Here is a 22,378-nt window from a genome sequence, read left to right as displayed (position 1 = left end):
TGTGCAGTCTTTTTACTACTATTTACTATTTATTGTGCTTTATTGATTTTTAGAATAAGGTTTGTATAGTATGTTTTCTATATGGTGTGAATAACAACAAACCACAGACTATACATGCATATAGTAATTGGGATCTCATTCATTAGTCTTTGCTCCCTCCACTGCCGCTGTGAGCTCTAAATCATCAGTATGATGTGGAAAATATTCCATCAACATTTCCCGTCTTTAAAATTCATCCGAGGCTGGCCCCTGTGCCATCCATCCACTACAGAAATGTTTGTGTCGTATCACAACACTATGACAGAACTATTTCATCTCAGTTGGCCCTGCTCTCTTCAACATTGTGCCTGACACATAGAGGAAAGTGACTTCACGGTATTCAAATGATTCCTAGATGATTACCCCCAACAAATACCAGATAAACCACCCACACCCAGATATGTCTCTGAAAACAACAACCCTCTGCTTGAATGGGCTACAGTTCCCCAGAGCTGACTGTGTATCTCTTCCAGGTGGTGCTATTAAATTAGACATGGCCTGAGTCAACTTATCTAAGTAATCTAATCTATGCTGTAACCTTTTAAACAAAGCATGATATTTTAACAATTCTGATGGTTTTAAGTATAAAAAAATTTATGAAAGATTTATATAGGACTACATTCAGAGTATGTCTGTAAGCTATTGTGTTTAGACCTGGTTTCTGTTCTCAAACTGTTCCGTTTTGTAGCCGCTTTTTTTTTTTTTTTTTTTTTTGTTTTAAATAAAGCACTCTGAAATTAGAAAATCAAAAACTGCATCAATTTCGGTCCCATGAGTATAGGATAATGGATTTTCAACTGTGTAAAGAAACTGATTGTGATGATCGTAGTTTTTGATGGTGATTGTGGTGAAAGCAGAGACAGTGTTGATAACGCCGATGGTCGAGATAAGTATGGAGGGAGGATAAAATAGTATTGGTATGGCTGTGTTTTTTTTTTTTTTTTTACCCCGCCCAGAAGGTTACGTTTTTGCTGGTGTTGGTTTGGGAAATAGGGCGATTTTCAGCATGCGTGTATATGGGTGGAAATGAGCTGCTTGGCAGAGGTCTGTGCTCTGAGTACTTTTCTAGTTATGTTCTTGCTTATTGAGGGATTTGCAAATACATCCTCTTACACTTTTATGTGGGGTTACTCCTTACTTATATGTATTTCAGTTACTCTGTAAGAAATAATTTGGTTAACAAACCATACTCTGGAACAGGTGATATTTGTATATAGAAACCTTACTCTGTGTTAGTGTGTGCACATGCATATACTTGTGTGTGTGTGTATATATATATATATATACACACACACATACACACACGTGTGTGTGTATGTAATATTTGTGTGTCATAGGCTGCAGTTTTGCTCTTGGGTATCTAAAATTTCGCAGAGGGACACATTTTCAGGGATTATGTTATATGCAGTGTGACTTTTTGAGATAGTTTCTATAAACCCAGGTAAGCCTGAGTACAGCTTCCAGTTTTTATATAAAATGTATTTTATATTTTTCTTGCAGGTGTTTGGAGTTGGAATTCCAAATCCTTATAGGCTTCGACCATATTTGGGTGCCAAAGTCCCCTTGAATAGTAGCTTTTCTTCTTTAATTGAAATGCATAATCCACACAGTTCAACACTCCAGGTAGCTATTTTTCTATATTTTCAGCATTCAGCAAAATGTTGAATAAAAATTCTTTTCGCTTATTTACTTCAGTGATACCATGAATAATTCACTGATTTCAGCAATGACTTTAGGTTTTATGTTCCTCTTCTACTGCAGGCATTGTACCTCTAAAAATGTTGGGAAATTCTCAACACACACTCACACATATTATGAATAGAATTTCAATTTCCAAATGGAATCACTTAATTTCATACATGGGTTTTCATGCCTATACAAGGTGTTGTTATTTACATAGCTTCAAAATATCAATATTTCTATTCCTTCAGTATGTGAACAGCACATCACTTGAAAAAGTTTTTCATTAGAAAATAAATCTTAATGTGTTCTGTCTCATTTAATATATATTAACTTTGTAATTTTCACCCATGATGGAAATATCCAACAGTTTAGTTGTTTTAGTAACAGTTTAAAGTTGATTAATGTGAAGAAAAAGATGTCAATCCAGCTGAAGTTTTGATTCCTATTTTAATAAGAGTGGTGTATTGTATTCTGGAGAAAGAAATGAAATTTCAATTGCTTATTCCTGTTGTAAATGGATATCATAAGGTGGTACATTTCATCACTGTATAATCAATGCTGGCTTGAGCTCATTTCCTTGCATTAAGCTGAAGATAAAATCATGACACCATTCTAGTTAGTTATCCTCAATTAATCCAAAATTTTCAGTAGTGCTTCAGCTACAAGAACACCATTACTGACTTTATCATCTTCATATTTTTTCTTTAATTTGTATCTTCCATGCTGGCTTCAGTTGGACAGTTTGATAGGTCCAGAGAACTGCCTTGTACTCCAGTGTCTGCTTTGGCATGGTTTCTAATACTAGATGACCTTCTTAACATCAACCTCTTTACAAATAATGGGGCAGGAGGTTTCTTCTTTTGGCATTGCACAAGCACTAGTGAGGTTACCATTGGGCTTTGCAAGGCTAAGATCCCCATCAGTCAAGTAGGGTTGCAGTAAAGAGGGAAACAGCTTTGTGCTAAGTAATGAAGGGTTACAGTATGAAGTAAATGGGGAGTAGGCCAGGTTTCTTTCTGTAGCAGAGATACATGGCTGCTCGTATTATACAAGAGAGGGAGGGAGTGAGGGGTGGTAAGACATGAGGATGTGAAGTGAATATACTGAATGATGAACAAAGGAGCAAAATAGGGTGAATTTCTATGATGAAATATGTGTTGGATGGAAGAAAGAGAATGCATAATTGATGGAAACATGTATGGGTGGATTAACTTTTTGTCATGTATAAAAACTGCTGTTATGAATATTTTAACTCCTTGCAGACGGATTTAGTACTGACAGTCTGTGCTGTGTACTGGTATTAAGCTGTTAAGAGCAAGAACAACTAGACCTTGCATTGTTCACATAGTATTTCGATGAAGTCACTACCACTTCCCATCTGCAAGGAGTTAGAAAATGTTCTGAATTTGAACTGTGCTTGATGTTCTCTTTTTTTCTTCTCTTTTAATTAGGTTGTGGGAATGTTCTCAAGTGCGGGGGATCTGCACTTAGAACTCCCAACGGGAGACAGAGAGGCTATAACATCATTGTGGGTAAGGAATCTCTTTTGATTTTGTATTCTGTCACATGCTACGAGTTGTGGTACCATCAGTAAGTTTCAGCAAGCCAGTTTTGTGATAGAATTTACATTTCCAATTAAAAATATTTTCTTTTAAAATATATTTTATCAAAATGTAACAATTTATCACCATCCTAATATAAATCTGAGACTCAGTAAAAAAAAAAAAAATTGTTTTGGAGAATATCCCTAGTAAGTTCTTGGTAAAATCAAAACAAGATCTGCAACCCAGTTGGTGTTTTCAACTGTCAACACTTTATATTATTTATACACATTATAAAGTTTTCCATTAACTGCTAATTCTAATGTGATAGAACATATATATATATATTTTAAAAATTATGAAAGTGTCAAATATGATTTTGCTTTATAGTGTAATCAATAGAAGTGACCATCACTCTTTATTATTCTCTACATAATTATTTCGTCTTAATTAGTGGAAAATGTTTTGTCTCCATAAATTTCTGTAGAATTTTAGAAATTTTTCAATCACTTTAGTTATAACCAAAGGTTAAACTTCAACACACAAGAAATTTTTATAAGTAAAATCTTAGCACATTGTCTTCATTTTTATATCCATGTTTCCATGCTGGCATAGATTCAGTGTTACTTCCTTTCACTTGAGAGAAATTTTTCAATCTTGTTCTTATTCTGGCCTCTTGGAGCAACCCTCTCCACTGCTAATTAGATCACCTAGGTAACAAAAGCTATCAATGATGAGTTGGGAGCCTTCTGAGCATTTAAAGGAGTTTGTCATACACTGTTAATGCTAGCTATTCCTGTGCATCAGCTGCATTTGTAAGTTGACCTTTTCTGTCAGCTTGTCTTTGCTAGCACTATAACCATTTTTAAAGCTGTAATTTACTCTGGATACTCTGTAAAGAATGCGTGCCTACTCCCTCTCTACATATCAAGTATGTCTATTTCACTGATGGCATTAGTCCTGTCTTCTTCCCTGCTAACTAGAACTTTTATCTTTGCTGGTTTTATTTTGAGGCTTTTATTCTGGCCTTTGCTTCAACATTTGAAAAATTTTTTTTTTTTTTTTTTTAATTCTTTGGCAGAATCAGCTAAATGAACTAAGTCATAAACATATAGGAGCTTCCGCAGGCAGAGTACTCCTGCTATACCCCAGAGCACAATAGCTCAAACCTGATCCTTGAAGGACACCTATTTACATAAATTCATAAATTCTTCACTGAACTTGTTCTTGATCTGCACCTTACTGAAGATTTTTCTTTAGGTGACTTGTATGATTCACCAGTTATTTGCACCTTGTTTTCTAAGGGACTACCAAGCTACAGCACATAGAACCCTGTCAAAGCCTTCTCCAGGTCAACAAATGCTAGATTGAAGGACTTATTCTTTGCTAAAAACTTTCTATTGTTTCACTAAGAAGTCACTGGTGGTACACCATCCCAGCACAAACCCACACTATATCTTGTCAAAACTAATTCTTTTTCATAGTTAGTACTCTTTCAAAATCTGACCCAACATTTTGATGCCTTTGTAGTTGCTGCTTCATTTTGATGCCACTACAATCATTGGCTATGACATCTATCTGTCCTATTTCATTGACAATGCAAGTGGCTAATGCCAGATACTATTGTCTAAATCACAGCAACAAATTCTCTCTTGATATTGCAGTTGTCTTGCTTGCCTTCATTCCTAATAAAACTCTCAACCATACAGCTGGTCTCTTTGTTTAATCTACTCTTTCCTAATCAGTCTCCTTCAACAAACCCTTATAATATTTCTTTCTTTTTCTTTTCACTGTTGTTATTCTACACACACTGTTTCCCAGTGACATCTCAATTCACACTGGCACACTGTTTTGCAATCCAGAATGCTTCACACTTCTGGTCTTCACATTGCAGAACATGTGCAAACGGTCATCTTCTGTTTCACTTCTCTTTTAGTTATTTGATACTGTTTTTTACTCTCCTTTTCCTTCCAATCTTCCTGTATCACCCTTTTGTCTGACCATCTAGTGTATTGTGGTCCGTCATGCTCTTATCCATAGTTTGATGATTACCAGTGTACATTGTATGGTGCATTCTTAAGTTGCCTGTCCAATTTCTTGAGTATGAAGTCAATCTGGCTTACGTGGTCACCTGATTAGTTAGTGATCAAGTGGCTGGTAGATTGTCTACATATTTAACCCTTCAGCATTCACATTATTTTGTCAAAGTAATGCTTATTTATTCACATTATTTTTAATTAATCATGCATTATTTTGTAACTTTGAGAGTTCAATGAGGTAACTTTTAAATTTTAGAATGATAATGTAAGATTGGTGTGAGAGGCCAGATCTGACCAGTTAGAACATAAAACAGGTTGCATATTTTGGCTGGATATGGCCGGTTAAAATGCTAAAGGGCTAATAAAACACACACAGTGTCTAAAATGGTTAGGAGCTCTTTACTAGTCATTCTTACTGATCATGTAATCATTTCATGCACTTTGTTCATTTCTGCTTGTTGATTTGTAAGTTGATATCCAGCTGCATTTCAGCTAATGTTTTCTTTCTGTCACTTTAGGAAATTCCACCATATGAAACAAAACCTGTAATGCGGGCCAACTTTATAGGAAGAGTAGAAACCAACCATACAGCTTTTATACGTATCAAAACAAATCATGAGCATATTCGAGGTGTATTAATACTTCCTGTCGAAGTGGAGGTTACCTCAGGTAGGCAGTTTTCTTTTAAAAGATTTTTTGCTAGGAGTAGAGGAAAAGTACTCTTGCCTTTAGTAAAACCCTTCCCAGACTAGTGAGACTAAGGTAGTTGATGTTAGCATTTTAGATTTTAGAAGATAATAAACTGGATGACAGTTCCCAATCATAGTAATTCTATGGATAAATGGTTAACTAGTGTTTGGTACAGGGCAAGACAGAAGGGATGGTGAGAGAAAAAGAAATGGATTGCATTGTCTGGATGTGGTACTCAACATTTAAATTAGAAGAGATAATGAAAAGGCATATATACAGAGTGTGGGGTGGGGGTTAATGCAAGGCATGTAAGGTGGCACACACCAAGGGTGGTTAGATGAAGCAGGTGTATCAATTGGGCTTGGATGTGTGGTAACACAGTTTAGTTGAACAGAAGCCATTAAAGAAGTTTAAAAAAAGATACAGGAAACTAGGATTAATTGTAGCTTGTTGGTTGGTTAGTCATATGATCTTCTCTTGAATATTTGTAGCATCTACATCATCAGATACTTTGAAGTGTAGTCTGGGTTGTGCTTGAAATTTTAAAAATGTTAGCATTTGATTTTCTGATCCTAGTTTATGCAGTATTACCGAGTGGTTACATTGAATAAGGTTGAGGTTTAATATTTGTATCGAGTTGAAGGGTTTTAACAGTGTACTGTTCATGAAAAAAGTGGGTTTAGTGTTGCAATATTACTTTATTAGTATGTTTAGTGAATGAGTTTTGGAAGTGACATGATTGTTACATAATCATTAGATTTTGTAGTTTCAAAAAAGTCATACAAATCTGTTAAGAGCTTTCTAGGGTACAAATAAAATGACATTGTTAGAAGTGAAGTACTGTATTGTCTGCATAAAAGGAAAGTGTGAGACATGAACAAACTCTGAAATTAGAATGTGTTCTGGAAAAAGATCTTTTTAACAATAGACTAAACAGGAGACATGGGATAGAGAGTCATTGAAGAGGTTACAGAAAAAGTGACTAAAGATTTCCAGACAATGGACATAAAATAAGAACAATAATAAACAAGTGAAGAAGGAATATATAGTATGTGTGTTTATTTGACAAGAAGAAAATTATCATCTCAAAATGACACTTCTTTTAATAACTCTGCTACAATGGGGCTCTCTAGTAGTAGACCTCTGACAATAAAAGAGATAGATGGGTAACTTTGCTTGGAGATTCTACAAGCTATAGTTAAACGTTTCACTGTTGACTTGAGCAACAATTATTTTTACTGAAGTACTTGGAGAAGAAAAACACACACATATATACATGCCTGACATAGTAGCTTTTCAGAAGCTTTTAGTGATCACTTGGAAAGGAAAGTGATTCAATGACATAAAGAAAATAGTTAATTGCTTGTTTTATCACTTGATATGTTTGAAGCATGGGTAGTTGAGTCATAGAGGCTGCTTTTCAGTGGTTGGGGCACACCCTCACATATTGTTATTAATTGTAGCAGTTACACATAAAGATCGAAGAGTTTAAAAATAGGCACTAGAGAGAAATGATTATTGTTGGTGAAAATAAGAGCTACAATATTGTTCAGCACTAAGTTTGCCCTGATTGAGTATATCTATAAACAAAAGCATTCCAGCTGTGACCATTCCCAACATAGGATTGAATGATGTCGAATATTCTAGTCAAGGACTACATTCTTCAATGTCTTTACTTTTTGTATGGTAGTAGAATGGGATTTTTGGCAATTTTAGCTGTATTTCTAGCAGGTCGAATGACCATGTAGAGGCTCACCCAGCTCAAGGAGCTAATAGTAATGTAGTTTACATGAAAGTTTTCACACTTGGTTACTGTGGTTGTCGGTTTACCTTCAAGGGTGCTACTTATAGAGCAATCGTGGTTGAGGATTAGTGGATTTTGGTGGATGCTGAAAATTGAGGGAACCTAGCTTCAATTAGTCATGAACTTGAAGACTGCATGCTTAAAAGTATCCTTTTCTTTTGTGTGTTCATTTTGCAGTGTTTGCAATGATTGATGAACTTCTTGCATTTGATGATATTGCACAATTTCCTTCATGTGTAGTAGTACTACTACAAATTAAATGCTTATGAGTTTGGAGTCATCTGGAAAAACATGCCATTCTCTTGCTATCCTAACTTTAAAATAGTTAATCCTTTTTATGAATCACAATGATCTGTAGGACAGTGTTTAGCCCCAGTTTATATAATATCAAACAGGTAACAGCCATTTCCTTCCAATAAAATGTTTAGTGGTTGCAACTAACCTTCCCAGAAAAGTGTAGTACCTGTTTTTGATAGCTAGAGAAACTGAGGCATCTTAAATATGTCTTTTTAGAAATAAAAGGAAACCTGGCTCTGATGGTGCTGGTAGACTTTTTTTTTTCCCCCCCATTCACCCATCTCTTTCTGATAGTGAGTGACGACAATGATGAAATGGGATAAATTTGATAGAAGATAAAAAGCTCTAACATCAACAAAAAACTCCCCACTATTTTGCCTCCAGTTTTTATGTGAACTGTGACCCTTTTTTTGTCAAGTATGAAATTAATATTTCTTTTAAATAAAGCCTAGTATTTGACGTCTGCTACTTTGTAACTGTAATATTTTGTATTTATAACTGCAGCTCCTGGTATATATTCTCCAGTAGAGATGATTGATTTTGGTATTCTACGAACTTTAGATGAACCTCAAACAGTACAGCTGAATCTGGTAAACACAGGCTTAAGGCCTGTTCATGTTACAGTGAGTGAATTTTTCCTCTTTTACATTGTTTTCCATTTGTGCTGATTAAAGACTTCCACCTACATCAGATCTTCTAAACAGAGTTAATTATCCAAATTAAACTTTATAGAAATCACTTTTACTTAAAATGAGATTTTACATTCCTATCACAAGATCTTCTCCTCCTCTTCTATTCCAACATGAACACATCTGTAACAGCTTAAACATAGTTACTTGTATACAAACATTGTTACTTATTCATTGCAAGTAATAATCTATTATTAATTTCCTTTTTATTCTATTGCTCTTTGTCAACATTTTCTCTATTTTCTTTTCTCATATAGTCTTTCATTTTATGTTTGTATAGTATAAACAAAAATGTATTTTGTAAAATTATTTTATAACCAAATATCCTTTCTACTGCTATTTGGAAAACAGGTACTACCTGTTTTTCGAACAGAAGTTTATCATTCCACACAAGGAAATGACTGTGGGAAGTGCTGACTTTTGTGTGCAATATCACTGAATGTAAACATTCTCAAACACTCACGTGCACATCTGTGTGTGTGTGTGTGTATATATATATATATAATATATATATATATATATATATATATATATAATGTAAATAAACACATTAACACAGCAGGCTTTGTATAGTTTCCATCTACCATATAAGGAATTGGTTGGCCAAGTGTAATAGTAGAAGGCACTTATCCAAGGTGCAGCAAAATGTGACTGAGACCAGAATCATGTTATGGAAACTTCTTAACCACACACCCATGCCTACACATTTTGTGCATGCATGCGTGTATATATATACACACACACACACACTCATAAGTGAATAGTTATTGATATCAGCATTCATTGCTGTCTCAGAGGCTTGTGAAATGTATCTAGATTCAGATGTTTGTCATAAATGAGCATAACTTATTGGCAGACATCTGTTTCATCCACCTACAAATCTTCAAGTAGTGAATACTTAAGTCAGCAATTGTTTACCCACAACTGTAAACAATGTATTCAGTAATTTTTTGGGGTTTTTTTTGTGAAAAAAATATATCTATTCCACGTTTCTTTATGTAGTCTCAACTGTGCTAGCATGAGAAATGGATGTAAAACAAGCAAGCAAATGTGTGTGTATACATGTATATATATATCTATATATATATATATGCTATTATTGAAATGTGTCATAAGTCCGAAATGTTGCTTTTTCGGTAAACGAAAAAATAGTTTCACCATTCCTTAGCAAAACCATTGTACTACACTTTGGCAATTTTTGATATCTTGGCATCTGAAGTAGCTGAAGAGGAGATAGTTTGACCAAAAGAACCAGCTATTGAAAGCAAAAATAAATATTAAGAACACATTTGGACATACGACAGTTTAACATAATAGCAACGTGTATGTTTTCTAAAATCTTTAAGCTATTTTATTTCTATAAAAATGTTTTAGTTAGGATCACATAGAAAGCTTGAGAAATTTCTGCAATTTTTTTCTTGTCCTGTTTTTCAGGGTGTTTCCTTGTCACCTCCAAATGATGCTATATCTGTAGAATTCCGACCTATGAAACTACAACCAGATGTATTACGTCGTGTAGCAGTAGCCCAGATTACATTTAGAGGTATTATTTTTCATACATCCTTCCATGATTGTTCTTCTAACACAGTTGTGTATATTGTTAGATTAGATATTTGCCGTTCAATTTCATTCTCTTCATAATAACTATTTCGCTTAGAAATGCTAAGATAGATACCCTCAAACTGGTGGTGATAAAGTAAATTAGTAGTATCAAGCAAATAGTTCAGCACCCGAGCCACATAACTACTGCAGTTCTACTACTACCATTTTACCTAATCTTGGAGTTAACAGCTATGTAAAATATTTGAACTTGTTTAAAAAATGATTTTTGGAGACTAGGCTCCAATTCCAAAATGTGACATCTGATAAGTGAAATTGGTAATATGAGATTTCCAGTGATACTAACATTGAAAGCTTTCGTCAAGATTTTTTTGCATGACAGCAACTTGTATTGTGGGTATATTTCTGTTTTAGTAATACTAATTTTAATTTTATAGTTGCCACAAAAACTTAAGTGTATCATGCTTAGTTAATAATTTCCAAGGCCTCTATCAGTTAATGTTGGCCATGTAATTGCATGTACAGGCTTGGGCTAAGATTTTACCTAAAGACTGGCAGCTGCTTGTACATTCAAGTCTTCTCTATTGATGCCACTGATGTTGTCCCAAGGGAAAACCACCACTTTAGGGCTAATGCAGCTTGGTCTCAGTGTCATCACAAGTGTTGCTGTCAGAAAACAAAATCCCAGAACAGATATCACTAACAGTTCTACCAATCCACTGCCCTGGATTTATACTTTTTTTTTATTAACCTCAAAAGGATTAAAAGTAAAATTGACCTCAGCAGAATTTGAACTCAGATTGCAGAGAAATAGAACAGCTGCCACAAGTTATTCTTTCCAGTGCTCTGTCAATTTGCATCCTCTAAATAATTTCATTCAATACAAATTAAACTTTTGTACTCCTTAACCTTTTGTGTGTGTGTACTCATTAAAAGCACTCAGCATGCTCTGTAAAAGATTGACATTAGAAAGGACATCCAGCCATAGAAACCAAACCAAATCAGATTGGAACCTGGTGCAGCTCTCCTGTTTGCCAGTTCTGGTTAAACTAGCCAAGCTATGCCAGCATGGAAATTGGACGTTAAAGGATGATGATGTATATAAAAGAGAAACAACAAATTTTTCTAAGAGATAGGTTGAGTAGCAGTGATTTACTGAAAACCAATGTACAAAATACATTTCTAATGTAAGTAAAAGGGACAATTGTGTTAGCTGTAGATAGCATATGCTGATACTGATGATATTGAGAAACCAAAGCAAAGCTAGGGCAAAACAGATTTGAAGTAGGACCTCTGATGAGATGATGTGATATCAAGATTTATGTACAGAAAAATATTAATTGAAGATATATTTTACATTTCTGTAAAACTAGACATTTAGATAAATAAGTAGATTGGTATATTTTACTCTTTCAAAACAATTTTTCAGAAAAATTTTTTTTTGTTTCTTTCCAGCCACTAAAGCTTTAAATCCTAGACAGTGGTCTGGAAAAATTGTTGTAAAATCCAAACATAATATGAATAAATTGTCTATCCCTTACCAAGTAAATGTACTTCATGGGTATGTATCTGATATGACACTTCTTTTTAAGTTGAAATTTATATTTAATTAAATTAACTTTTGTAATTATTTCTCTACAAACTTTTTCTGTTCTCTATTTCAGGTCATTAGTCTACAATGCAAACAGCACTCACTTTTACAGTGGCTCATTTATGAGAAACCATACCAGATCGCTGGCCTTTACTAATACTTTTAACTTCTCTATAGTCATATATAATGTTAGCCTTCCACATGGTATACACAAATATTTTTCAGTGAGTATTTGAAAAGTGCTTTTGTTTTTGGAATATCTTTGTCTTTATATTGTTATTTGTAAGGGGGGATCTTTCCACCCTCATGCTGTTGTCATATTCCTAGATATATTCCATACATTTTCTTATCAACACAGAACCCTTTTATATAAAGGTATGACTGACAGGATAACTTATATTATTATTACTGATGATTTTAAAGTAAATTAAGAATCCTGTGGTACTGAATTAGATTTCATCCTACTGAGGTTAATACTAGTGATATTGTAAGGACAAGTTAATCAACTATACTTTTGACCCTTTATAGAAAGGAACTTGCTTAGAAAACTTTTTAGTATTATTAGTATAACATTTTTAGCACTTTGCCATTACATCTCAGTCTTGATTTCCAGCTGGATCAGCTTCACAACCACATGGTAAAGTGGATTAGGTGTGCCAGGAGTTTTTGGTTTATATCGAACTATAAGCATTTTGCCCTTGCAAGATTGTTCTCAGGTATTTGTGTCTGAGAAATCAATATTATTACAGTTAAATTACAATTTATGTATTTGTGGATGTGTGTGTGTATAGATATGTCCTCAAAATTCACTTTTATTATTTATTTCTAAATTAATATAGAAAGTGAATATCTCTTTAAAAAAAGTCAAAAGTTCAAGTTTGTGAGATCTCATTGGAAGCTCTGCTTGGTCAATTTAATTAATGCTATCACTAGTTTAAATTTGGACAACCCTATGTTTACCGAGGTTACTCATTCTGGCAAAAGTAAAAGAAAATATTCTGTAAACTTGCACTTTATAGTGTGATTGTTAATCAGCCCCAATCAGTTTGGCTCAAGAAAGAATATGGTGCTGAGACTACAGGTTGAAAGTAGTAATCCATAGACTCTGCACATGAAGTATGCTATTCTTATCTTCTCTTGGGTTTAAATGTACCCTCTACCATATAGTATTTGTATATGAAGTAATATGATTATGTTGGGCTGTAAGGCACCTGGTTGCTATACAATATTGAAATGCTTGAATGTTTTAATGGTAACTACTAGAGGTCAGTCAGTCAGTTGTGGATAATTGCAATTTTTCATAGTTTCTTACAAAGGCGTGCGTGTGTGTGTGGATCTCCAGTGACAATTTTCGATGTGCTTGTGTTAGTATTAAAAACACAAGAGATTTTAAAATAACGTTGCAATAGTGCTTAAGTGTATTGCTATAACTAGAACTAAATAAAGAGACAAGTGCTGCAGTGAATTATTCCCTTAAAGATGGATTATAAATATTCACTTGTTTGTTACCATGTAAAACAGTTGTGCTTTATAATTTATTTGTAAGAATATACAACTTGTAATGATATAGAGAACATCTAATCCAGTAGTTATAAATGCATTTTTATTTTAGTAATATTATCAGTGGTGTCTTAACTTTCCTAATATTTTGTTTTATTCAGATCAGAAACTTCTCTAAGCCTGTGATAATTCGTCCCCAGGAGACTCTAGTGCCATTTTTGTTGCATTTCCATCCAAACACTACATCACTTCATTTCACCTCTCAAATAATCATTCAGACAAATGCATCTAGCTTCAGTATTCCTATCATCGTATACAGTGGTCTTCTTAAGGTAAGCAAACCACATTTCCTCATTTATGTCCATTCAACAGTAACTAGTTAATGTTCTAATGCATTCTTTTGTTTTGTTTTTTTTGTCTGTTTTTCATTTTTTTTCTCTTTTTTTTTTTTTTTGTAGGTCATACATCATCGACCAGAAAAGTCCAAAGGTCAACTTGATTTTGGCACAACAGGGGTTGGGGAACACCGTAGTATAACATTTACAATACAAAATAACAATCCAGTAAATGTAAGTATTTTGTCGATTTCCTTCTGAATAACTGCATAACTATTTTTCAGTCAGAACCTACTCTGTTATATTTCACTAGGAATTTTGTTAACGCACTTGTAAATACTAGTAATATAAGAGTGACAAGTGACTTGAATTCTAACCCCACTTGATAAATTTAGTTATATTGGACATTAGTCTACTTTTGATATCTGAATTTTAATTATAACATTTTTATATATTTATTTTTTTATAGGAAGCTACTCTCATTTCTTTTATAATAATTGCCTTACTTACATTTGCATCATCTTGTCACCTTTAGATTTGTTCATTGTTCTTTACTTTTCTCCAGATTGTAATTGCAGAGTTTAGTTGCAGTATGAACCAGAGCAGTTTACAGTTACTTGGCATAGAAAAAGGCAATGGTACAACACTTACTAAATTTCACAACATTTCCGATATTGACACAGATCCAGTAAGTTCATTATAGATTTGCTTTGTATGTGTTCATGCTATACTATTCTCTATATTCCAAATCAGCTCCTACTTCATTAGACTTAAATGTTAATGGAAAAAGTTGATATCTTTATCCTTAGATTATATAACTCAAACCTTTTAATTTTTACCTTTTAGGGATCGGATCTTTGAAAGAAAGTATAAAAAGTTTTGCAGGATATATTGAAATTCCTTAATATATTTGAAACATTCGTTATAATTTTAATTCCACAACAAGAAGTTGTGGAAATTATTTGTAGTTTGGGTTAGCAGGAATCAGTTGGTTAAGTTAGCAAATTTGTGCATATTGTATATACGTTGAAAAGATGCGAGTGCTTGCAAATTCTCACAGTATACAAACATATACAATTTTCCCAACTTCACTATTTCATATATACCTTTGATTCCTTTAATTAGATTTTTAATATTTTAATCAATGCTCCCTTAGCCACTAACTAGAAGTCTCAACTATCTGCCATGAAATGAAGGGAAATATTTTCAGTTAATTTTTTCCTCTTATACATGTATTTGTTTAACAGGATAATTGAGATTCTGAATGAAATGGTATTGCATCTTGTTGAATTTTTTTTTATATACTTTACATATAGATTTATGTGCATAGATGTATGATAAAATAAAACATCGTCACCATCTTTTAATGTCCATCTTCAGTACTTGCATGGGTTGGACAAACATACTATATATATATATATATATTGAAGTGACTGAGTAGATAAGTTACTTGTATGTTGTGGGTTTTGAAATTAAATCCACTGAAGGTGTTTATATAGGTATACACTTTGTATCTCAGATTGCCTCACTACAACAAATAGGCATCAGATTTTCCTAGAAATGTTGCATGATAGTCTGGGGTCTAATTCAGGTAAAATCTTTCCCATCCTCTTCAAACCATAGATCTAGTGCTAAGCACTTATGAAACCCAGTGTTTTCTACACCTTCAAATGTTACTGAATTCTCTGCACCAGAGCAATATTCTTTCAACTATTTCTATATTTGGTTTTTTAAAATTCTCGTTAACCTTTTTCATTTGTAATTATTGGTACTCTCAGCTAACCTTCATTAGATTCTTATGACATGACACCATTGCATTCTTCATAAGTTTTAAGCTATACATGCCATCCTGTGTTCATGTTTTTTTATTGTTAATATTTCAAAATTTTATATTTCTCTTTGTCTAGTTAATATTAAAACCTTACCACATTGCTGTGTTCAGTGTGAATGTCACTGCTGCCCTATATGAAGGCATGTTCTCTGGACAAGTCCTTATTGTCACTCAATTTCAGGTATGCTATTATAATGCTCAGCCCTTTTTTTATGTTTCCATTTCTCAATGGCCTCATGTCAGTGAGGAGGGCCAGTGCGCTCTGATGCCATCAAGAGGAAGGCCCAACCTGAAACAGCACTCATGATTACCCCATGAGCTTTCAACTGGTAGCACTTGCCTCTGCAAGTTGTTTGCAAAAAATATATTGTTCAGATAATGTTTGCAATTTACTCCTTTCATTTTAATTTCACATTACCAAAATAGATAAAATTAGCAATTTGAGGTATATTCATATAAAGTGCTACACCTGTTAGTAACCCATGTGGTAACCACTTGATATGCTTAGTGTATTTTATTGCCAACAATTAATGACACTCTTTCATTTAGTGTTATCTTGTTAATGAGTAATGACTAATCATCACACTTTTAATACCATATTATTGGAAATTAATAATTGAACCCTTCCCCAATCACAGTGTTATATTGCTAGAATTCATCATTATCAATATTTAACATCCATGTTCTATACTGGTATGGGTTGGCTGGTTCAACAGGGTCTGACAATCCTGACAGCTGTGTTGGTCACCAGTGTCTGTTTTAGCAAGGTTTCTACAGCTGGATGCCTTTTCTAATGCCAACCACTTTACAGTGTGTACTGGGTTTTTTTTATAGCACCAGCACTAGTGGGGTCACCAATTCATGGAGTCATATGCTACAACTATTAAATAAATCTTCCTCTATATAAAATTGTTGAAGCTGTTCTAACCAACTGGATTTTTTTTTTATAGACCCTATTTATACCAGTATCACTCAGAACTGCAAAAGGAAGTTTAAATGCTATTCCAGAAAAACTTATTTTTGATAGAGTATATCCAGTAAGTGATAACACCTGTTTCATACGACTTTTTTTCTCCCAATTTTATAACTAATTACAGGAATTTTAATTTTGTTAAACCATTATGCTTTGCAAATACTTTTTTCTTTATTTTAATCTAGTGATTGATTCTGATGTCAATATGGCTAAGTTATTCTTCAGAATCACCAATAATGATTAATATAATATTTTAGAATTTAAGTGCGATGATTGCTATATACTCCAATATGTATGCATAGCTCAGTTGTTAGTATATGAAGATACACACTCCTGGTTTTATTTCTAAAAAGTCACAGTTTTTAGTTCTGTAATCATCATCCTTTAATGTCCATTTTCCATGCTGACATGGGTTGGTTGGTTTGACCAGAGCCAGCAAGCCAGAGAGCTGCACCAGGTTCTAGTCTGATTTGGTTTGGTTTCTATGGCTAGATGCCATTCCCAATGCCAACCATTTTACAGTGTGCTGGGTGCTTTTGACATGGTACCAGCACAAGCACTTTTACTTGGCACTTTTTACGTGGCACCAGCACAGGACTCTTGCAGACTGATCCTCTTCACCAAGAGATGCAGCCTTAATACTTATGCTGTGGAGGGTGGGTCTTCTTGAGTACTGCAAGGCACCAGGTATCTCAGTCCTTTGTCATCTCATCTGAAAAGTTCAGCATCCTGAGGTTGTCCTTCAATACTTCATCCCATGTCTTCCTAGGTAACCTTCTCCCACAAGTTCCATCCACTTTGAAGGACACTTCTTTATGGAGCTGTTGGCTTCCAGCCACATCACATGACCAGACCAGTGCAGTTTCTCTCTTGCATACTGCATCTAATTCCTCTTATGCTTGACTTCTCTCTCAATACACTAATATGCACATTAATTCATAGTTCAGCTGTTTCCATTGAGGTTCCCATCTGATTTGTATCTTCTATATTTATCCCTTTATAATCCATTCTCCATCTTATGATAATGTTCCATTTTACCTTGGCTGATTCTTTCATTCTCCATCAGAAACAAACATCAGTATTTTCACCAAGTTCTACTTTAATCCCAGGCTAACCTCGAAAGGGTAAACATAATTTCAAAGACTTTCCAGCCAATAACTTTTTGTCTCTTTGTATATCTAGATTACATTGTCAGTTTTAGTTATAAGGATGTGGTTTTAGCAATTTTACTATTCCTATTTGTGTAAAGATTTCTTCATTAGCTTATCTCCATCTAGTTACTGCTTTCTCATCTGATTTAATGTTTTTATTTATTCTTTCTTTCACTAGGGAAAGATTCCATATAAGGTATTACAAATTCATAGCACCTTTGAAGCATATATGAAAGTGACACAAGTATCATTTCGACCAGCAGACTCACGCTTCTATTACAGACCAGCTTCAGATGGACAAGTAATATTGGAACCTTTAAAATATAACAGAGTATGTTTCTTTTACTCTTGCTGCTGCTACGTCTTAACTCTTGGCTTCTTTCATTTCTCCATTTTCACTCCTTTTTATTTTCTACTTTTTTACTTTACTCTCCTCTGGGTATTTAAAAAATTTTTTGTCTTAATTTTTTTCTGTAGCGTGTGTGTATTTCTTTAGGGCAGTGTTTCCCAAACTTTTCATGCCAAATTACAATATCACCCACCTATCAGCCAAAAAATGCTCCATCGCTCACCTGTGTAAAAAAAGACTCGTTGCCCTGTTAGTGCTGTTTGGACCAAGTATGTGGTTGTTTACAAATCCCTTATTGTGGGTTTAGTTTTGCCATTAGTGTGAATAAAATTCTAAATTTAACTCTATATTATGCAGACAGATTAACTTCTGGAAACTTGCACTTTCTTTTACACTGATTTTCATTTTTCCCAAATGAACCATTGATCAGAACTACCAATGCAAAAATAATTAATGATTGTATTATAAAGGAAAAGAATAAAACTTTTTAATGAGAACCATGTGTCTGCTGTGATGCAGTTAGTGCAGATACATTCAGTTTCAAACTTGTCAACTTCAGTTGCAAGTTTCCTCGTTGTGTCACATCCAGTCCAATTCTTTTATGGGAAAGTAAAGCTCTAACATGGTTAAAATCAGATTCAACCAGGTATGAGGTAGGAAGGACAAACAAAAGTAATTTCAGATGTTTCCACAGACTGAGGTAGGAATTCAATATACTCTGATGGCACCACAAACTGATACCTAGATATCAGTAAATGCAGACTTAATTTCTAAAAATTCATTGTCACCCGCAAAATGTTCATATCGCCCATTTTCTACAAATTCACCCTTTGCCCTCTTTTGGGGGAAATATCGCCCACTTTGGAATGCTATGCTTTAGGGACTTCTTTTGTCACAAGGGGGAAGCGGGGTGGGATTTAGGCTTGTTTTTCTATTTTTTGTGTAATGTTTTTGTTTTGTAAATTTTTCATATAATTTATAAAATTCCTGTACACTATTTTTTTTTACACTCCAGATTGGTAGAATATATTTTGATGCCAAGAGGGGATGTGATGAAGAATGCTATGTAGGTTTACCCACACATACTCCAGGTATTTATACTTAATACTTTCCTCTTCAATTCATTACTCTACAAAAATTTAGTATGTTTAGCATGTGTGTGTGTATTTAGATTTCAATTTATATTTTGACTGTTAACTCACTTTATCATTTCCAGTTCTATGTTTCTTATTGCACACCTTTCAGGCCATATTCAACTTGTTTCTTGCTAATTTCTGTAGACCTTATAATTTGCCTGCTATATCCCTACAATACTGCAGTGCCTTTCAGACACAAACATTAGATAATTAGTATAAATGGTAGAATCTATGTATACTGATGTTCTACCTTAGCAAGAATAAGGATGATTGGGACAGTAAATTTGAAAACATACTGAACAAAGTCTGCTGTTTCAGACAGAACCCTTCTTTGGAAGAGAAGAAATGCTCACTAGTTTTAAAGCAATGCTTCTAAACCAAGAAAGTAGAGCCCCAGGAACATTGTGAGTTCTCACAAAGGAGCGCTTACATTTTAAACACTTTTTCAAAAACAATCTTTTGTTGGTGTTAGAATATATGAATGACATTGTGTTAGCAAAAATCAGAAAATATGGCTGGTGATGCACTAATAGTCTTTATAGTTTCTCTAGCTGGCCCCATGCTGTCAAAAATGACAGCTAATTGTAATATGTAAAAGGGTACAAAAAAGTGGGAAAAAAATCAGTTTCAACTCTGTGTGTGTGCATATGTATACATTTATATGTATGAGTAGCACAGTCTGTAGCGAACGCAGTTTTCTATATTTTGTTACAGCCCACTTCCTTCCTTCTAACCGCGTCTGTTTATAAGTGTGTGTGTCTATATGTAAATGCACGTGTCTGTAATTCTATTTTCTATGTACTTTCTAAATAAACATATATATGTCACTCAAATATATAGATATATTTTACACAAACATTTACATTCCTCCTTTTTGCACGCACACACACACATACAGAGTTGAAGCGCTGTTTGATTTTTGTTTCACCGTTGACTTTTCACCATCCCACTTCCATCAGTGGATCACCCCTTCCTTTCTCATTCATATGTTGTGTCAGAGAAATACAGGAGTATTATTATAGTAGAAGATACATGACGCTCTCTTTGCCGCTTCCTCTCTCATTGCTATTACTTTGTCACTCTCTATCAGTCATGGGTATTACTCCCACTACTTCTCCTTCACTGAATTACTGTTTTCTCTCCTCTCCCTTCACCCATGCAGTAGTGTGATTTTGAACATATATATGTATATACACACACAAATATGGTCTCTGTGTGTGTATACATACACATATATATACACACAAATATTTGAAAACACTACGCTCATTATTATATTTGGAGATTACATATGTCTTTATCTCTTATTTCTATAAAAATTTAACAAGTGGGGGGGGGGTCTAGTCCTTGCAAATGTATAAGAAAATGTGTGTAATAAGCCACTGCACAAATGAAGGTGGAGGGATCCAAAATATGGTGGGGAAATTTTCAAAGTACCATACAGTGAAGAGGGGTGTTGAACTGCAAAGGGTTGAAAGCACTGTTTTAAAGGGTAAATTGAAATTAACTAGAAAAGAGGGATAGGTAACAAGTCTGATGTTCCTTTTATTTTCTCCTTAATTTAACTCTTACTCCTTTCCACTAACAATTACTGCCTCTTCCTCCTGCCCACTCTACTTCCTTTCCTATTCCTTTACCTCTCTTTCACTAATCCTGATCTCTTTATCTTTCAAAACTGGTAATCACTTCTTTGACAAAAAATTATGTCTAAAATGCTGGCCTTATCTTACAGTATAAATCTCGTTTCACTGTCTACATCACTTAATTTACCTTTGGGGAGAGGGAGAGAATCTTAGTGCATGTGCACAAATTCTCATTTTGGAGACACTAACTTTCATAAAATTAAATTGAATTTACATTTTCTTCTTTTAGCTGGTCACCAATGGTTACTGGGTTTGGAGTTAGACAGAGAAGTTGCAGACACAGACCAATATTTATATACACATCTTCAACAGAAATGGGATCGTGTTGCACGAGTGGATCAAAGCACGTAAGTAATCTTCACAAGTAGTCAGAATCTTTGCATTCTTTGTTCCTCATTTATTAACTTCTATTATATCTATTGCAACTTTTTTTTTTGTATCTGTAGGGCCAATGTAACAATAGAGCTAGACACTAATCAAGTGCGAGGTTTTCTCTTTTCGGCACAAGCACATCTCTATTGGCCAGCCTTAATAAGGAAGTGTAAAATAAAATTTCCTCTTACTCAGATTGGGAATGTGTCAGTAAGTAACATTTTAGATATCTTTGTTTTAATTCTAGGTATTAATGGATTTAGCTGTTTCTCTATTCGCCTTTGTATTTCTTGATCTGTCAACCATATAATTATGTGTTAACTAATTCTTAATGTGTATGTGTAGTGTCAGAAATTACACAATTACTGTTTGGATCTTTCTGAACTGTATAATTTTTGTAACTAACTTTTATTTTTTTGTTTTTTCTCTAGTTATCAGATTTCATTGTAGAAAACCCTGGGGATGTGCCAGTTCTGATACAAATCTTTACTTTACCTGTCTATCCAAACCCGCAAACTATTGTTGACCTTATGAGTAATAGGTATGTTATTTCTCATTTAAAATGTGGATCATGATCCAGCTGAAGCAAAAATTACTAAACATTTAATTTTATCCTCTTTTCTTTTTTAAAGGAAAGAAAAACCAGTTAGTTATAGGCTATGATACACTCAATATTATATAGGGATGAAAACTCTGTAGTTATCTAGAAGAGTAACACCTAGTAGCTGTTATAAAAGGAACCAGTAAATTATTTTCCTAGTATTGGACAATTTTGAAATTGAAACATTTGATATGAATTGTTGCAGCAAGTGTTTTAATAATAATAATAATGAAATTATTGTATACAATGCTCAGGTGCACCACAGCTTGTCAAAAGTGCGTATAAAGCACTTTATGATCGTGCGTTGCTAATAGGGTGTCCCAAAAGTCACTGATGGGTTTCATTTCATAACTTCCTTAACTTTACAAATAAATTCTTGAAATTTTGATACAATATAAAGAACATATTGGAAATTGATATGCACAAGTCAAATTTTGCAACACCACTACATCACATATGAAAAATGATATCATTTAAATGGCAGCCATTCTTGGCTTCACACACCCATGCTCTTTCCAAAACTTGCACCAAAACACCCTCAAGAGTTTCAGACC

The 22,378-nt window shown here is 34.0% G+C and overlaps 1 protein-coding gene across 3 annotated transcripts in view; it reads left to right on the top strand.

Annotated features, from left to right (window-relative positions):
• The window catches only part of LOC115232659 (transmembrane protein 131), a 69,243-nt gene that overhangs the window by 30,920 nt on the left and 15,945 nt on the right, over positions 1-22,378 (top strand). For 2 of the 3 annotated variants that reach the window (XM_029802686.2, XM_029802679.2), the window contains exons 7-23: positions 1,540-1,662; positions 3,174-3,254; positions 5,821-5,971; positions 8,598-8,716; positions 10,217-10,325; positions 11,798-11,903; positions 12,007-12,157; positions 13,595-13,765; positions 13,892-14,002; positions 14,334-14,456; positions 15,676-15,780; positions 16,550-16,636; positions 17,902-18,054; positions 19,088-19,163; positions 21,081-21,198; positions 21,298-21,433; positions 21,655-21,764. In XM_029802686.2, coding sequence (XP_029658546.1) covers positions 1,540-1,662; positions 3,174-3,254; positions 5,821-5,971; positions 8,598-8,716; positions 10,217-10,325; positions 11,798-11,903; positions 12,007-12,157; positions 13,595-13,765; positions 13,892-14,002; positions 14,334-14,456; positions 15,676-15,780; positions 16,550-16,636; positions 17,902-18,054; positions 19,088-19,163; positions 21,081-21,198; positions 21,298-21,433; positions 21,655-21,764 — 2,030 coding nt within the window. The remainder of the gene's footprint in view (positions 1-1,539; positions 1,663-3,173; positions 3,255-5,820; positions 5,972-8,597; positions 8,717-10,216; positions 10,326-11,797; positions 11,904-12,006; positions 12,158-13,594; positions 13,766-13,891; positions 14,003-14,333; positions 14,457-15,675; positions 15,781-16,549; positions 16,637-17,901; positions 18,055-19,087; positions 19,164-21,080; positions 21,199-21,297; positions 21,434-21,654; positions 21,765-22,378) is intronic. The other variant, XM_036505038.1, reaches the window with a different exon arrangement.

This window comes from Octopus sinensis, linkage group LG1 (assembly GCF_006345805.1).
Source record: "Octopus sinensis linkage group LG1, ASM634580v1, whole genome shotgun sequence".
In the NCBI taxonomy this organism is placed as follows: domain Eukaryota; kingdom Metazoa; phylum Mollusca; class Cephalopoda; order Octopoda; family Octopodidae; genus Octopus; species Octopus sinensis.
This window is presented reverse-complemented; position numbering and strand designations above follow the sequence as displayed.